The sequence below is a fragment of the Prosopis cineraria genome, unplaced genomic scaffold, assembly GCF_029017545.1.
Source record: "Prosopis cineraria cultivar Desert tree isolate PC_DT_omini unplaced genomic scaffold, ASM2901754v1 PC10, whole genome shotgun sequence".
NCBI classification, from domain to species: Eukaryota; Viridiplantae; Streptophyta; class Magnoliopsida; order Fabales; family Fabaceae; genus Prosopis; species Prosopis cineraria.
The window spans coordinates 3,137,931-3,141,131 of NW_026555341.1; the positions used below are offsets into that span (position 1 = coordinate 3,137,931).

Sequence of the window (3,201 nt, forward strand, 5' to 3'; positions counted from 1 at the left end):
ATATGAAAGGTAGAGCGAAGGGATGCACAAGTAGGAAATTAACATAACCTGCCATTACTAGCACATAAAAGCAGAGCAGTGAAACCGGAACACATTACGGAGTCACAACAAGGCAGAGAATGAAAGGATCAATCCCCGCAACTTGCATCCATCCAACAAACCAAAAAAGATCAAAATGACATGAACAGTAGACACAGCAATTAGCTTTAGCAGCTACATATTTTACGGTACACCATCACTGTGAGCAAGAGAAAAGCAGCACGCTAGCTTCATATTATTCAGCGGATTCTCGTGGCAGCTCTTATTGGTCCTATCTGGTTGCACGCATCACTGATTATTGAGCATTTGCATCATTTGCCTGAACGGTCTTCAACCTGTTGAGATTGAACCTTTTGACATCCTCCACGCATACGTTCTTGAACAGCCCAACATCCGTGGCCCCTCGAATCAGCTGATAGCCACGCTTCTTGAACTGGTCGGGGCCGTCGAAGGGCAAGGCCATGCCGGCCAAGTAAGGTCCCCCGCCCTCCTTCCTCTTCGCCCCCAAAACCGTGCTCTCTATCTTCCTCATCATCCTCCTCACCTTCTCATTTCTCGGGTCAGAGAGGCACCCCACACTCGCACTCAGGTCCAGTGGCCCCACCATTATGCCGTCCACTCCTTCCACTCCGGCGATCCCCTCCACGTTGTCCACCGCCTCCTCTGTCTCCACCTGGCACAGTATCAGCAAGTCCTTCGAGTACTCCCTCGCGTAATCGAGGTCCATTCCGAACCTCGACGCCCTCACAATAGGAGTTGCCACGCCCCGCACTCCGTCCGGCGGGTAGCGGCAGTAGGACACGGCTCTCTTGGCGGTCTCTGGGCCGTCGATAAGAGGGAAGATGAGGCCATGAGGGCCCAGGTCAAGAACCTTCTTGACCCACACGTGGTTAACCTCCGGCACGCGAACAATAACGGGAGTGTTGGCGGAAGTCAGGGCATGGATGCAGCGGAGGGCTTCCGAAATGCCGCCGAAGCCGTGCTCCAGGTCGATTATGATGAAGTCATAGCCGGCCCACCCGGCTATCTCAGCCATCGTGGGCGAGAAGCTCAGGAAGGACATGCCATAAAGGCATTCCCCAGCATGAAGGCGAGCTTTGAGGGACTTGGATTTGGGCTGGTCGTCGTGCCCGTGCCCGTTGGTAGCGTTATGAACGTGGTTACCGTTGGCGTTGCCGTTGGTGTGATTGATAGTTTCCATTTGGGAGGGATGGGAACGTTGTGTGAGGAGGAGTGGAGGGAAGCGGGCTAACAGCTAGGAAGTCGCTTGGGAGAGAATGGACAAGAGAGGCTTGAAGAGAACCTTTGGCGTGGAGGGGTTTTTATAGGGAGGGGAGCTTGAGGTCGTGGATGGTATGGACGTGCATGATCTTATTGATCAGTTCTTCATGGCTGTGAGCAATAATTTATTCTGCACATTGATGGAGGGAAACAGAAGAAAGAAATCATTCTGCGGACGGACATGACAGCTCTCGCGGTAAGCACCGGAAGAGAGTGCATGTTTCGCTCCGAGTCCGGTTTCGGCACCGCGGTGCTCATCGTAAAAAAACATCTGGGCTTTTCAGATTTTCATTTTGATGGTCCAGACTTTTTTAATTTTAATTTTAATTTTAATTTTATAAAAATATTTTTAAAAACTTTTAATTTAAATTTATAAAAATAAAATTAATAATTTTTTGATAAATATATTCATCATCAATTTAGACAGTACTAATTCAATTCGAGACTCTATATGATTCAATTTAATATTATAATTTTTATAAACTGATTATTTAGATTTACTCTGGATAAACAGATTTAATATTAAATTTTTTTAATAAGTTTTATTTTAATAAATATAAAATAAAAATAAAAATTTTAAATCTAGGCCTTGCAGATAAAAATTTAATGTTGAATTGGACTGTTCAGAGTACATTCAGATAGTTAATTTAAAAATTATAATATTAAATTAAACTATCCAAATTTAATTAATACTGTCCAGATTGATGATGAATATATTCAGATTGATAATAAATATATTTATCAAAAAAATTATAAATTTTATTTTTATAAGATTAAAATTAAAATTAAAAAGATCTAGATCATTCAAAATAAAATTTGAATGGCTTATATGTTATTTTACGATCAGCACCGTGGTGATCAGCAAGCTGCTGAGCACTGAAACCGGACTCATTTGGCTCCTGGGTGGATCCACTAGCAAAACCGGCCGGGACGTATTGATTGATAGTGAGATGTTTGTGGACATCTCCGTAATAATGTAATATTGTGAAAAGATATCATTTTCTATTCTTGCATTTTATATATTGCATTTCATACCAATAAAAAAATGACAGAAAGTTTTCAGTCATTTATTCAAAAAAAAAATTTATCATTCCCTTTTTTTTAAAAAAAAAGTAGTCGCTGCCCTTCATAAATTATAACCACCATGAATTACGAATTCTATTTAAATATTAATGCATCACGATATGCGAGTTTTCACTAATTTTACAAATAAAAATTCACGTGACGTGAAAAAACTCTAGCAAATAAGATCAAGCGACGTGCACGTATTTGTAAAGTACGCAGCATTTATTGAATTACATCTTGTCTCTCTGAGAATATAATGGTCGTGTATATTGAAAATATGATCAACTTCTGTCGGCGTCGAGCATCATTTCGGTGCTGAAAATTCTTTAAATGAGGCTTAAATTTTTTGAGAAATTAGTGTATGGTTGTCGGTTATAGGAATGCCATAGGAAACCAAAAAAACTTAGACATTTTTTTTATACATGCTTAATTATATCAACCACTCCAAATTTCTCGGCCGGCTAGTTGCAACTCCGTTCCACAGGTGCATTATTAAGGGAAAATTTCAGCCAGAATCTTTTAATCCAACTTAATTTCAATCAAAACCTTTAAAATTTTTCTGCACACATGTGAAGAACTAAAATAATTTTATTCTCCCTGGTAAGCGTTTTAACAACTCATATAAAAAAATTAATAATTAATGTATAGAAAATAAACAACTAACGTAAATAAAATTTATAACGTTCATTAACAATATAGCACCATTATAAATTTGCAATTATCACTTTATTTATATCAGATGTTCATTTTTCATATATTAATTATTTAGTTTCCTTGCACGAGTTGTTTGTGCGCCTAATTTTACTTGTTTATATT

At 39.4% G+C, this 3,201-nt stretch overlaps 1 protein-coding gene across 1 annotated transcript; it reads right to left on the bottom strand.

Annotated features, from left to right (window-relative positions):
- Nucleotides 1-334: 334 nt before the first annotated feature.
- LOC129321982 (uncharacterized) lies at nucleotides 335-1,240 on the bottom strand. Its single transcript, XM_054968008.1, has one exon. The coding sequence runs from the start codon at nucleotides 1,238-1,240 to the stop codon at nucleotides 335-337; it is 906 nt and encodes a 301-aa protein (XP_054823983.1).
- Between the last annotated feature and the right edge of the window lie 1,961 nt (nucleotides 1,241-3,201).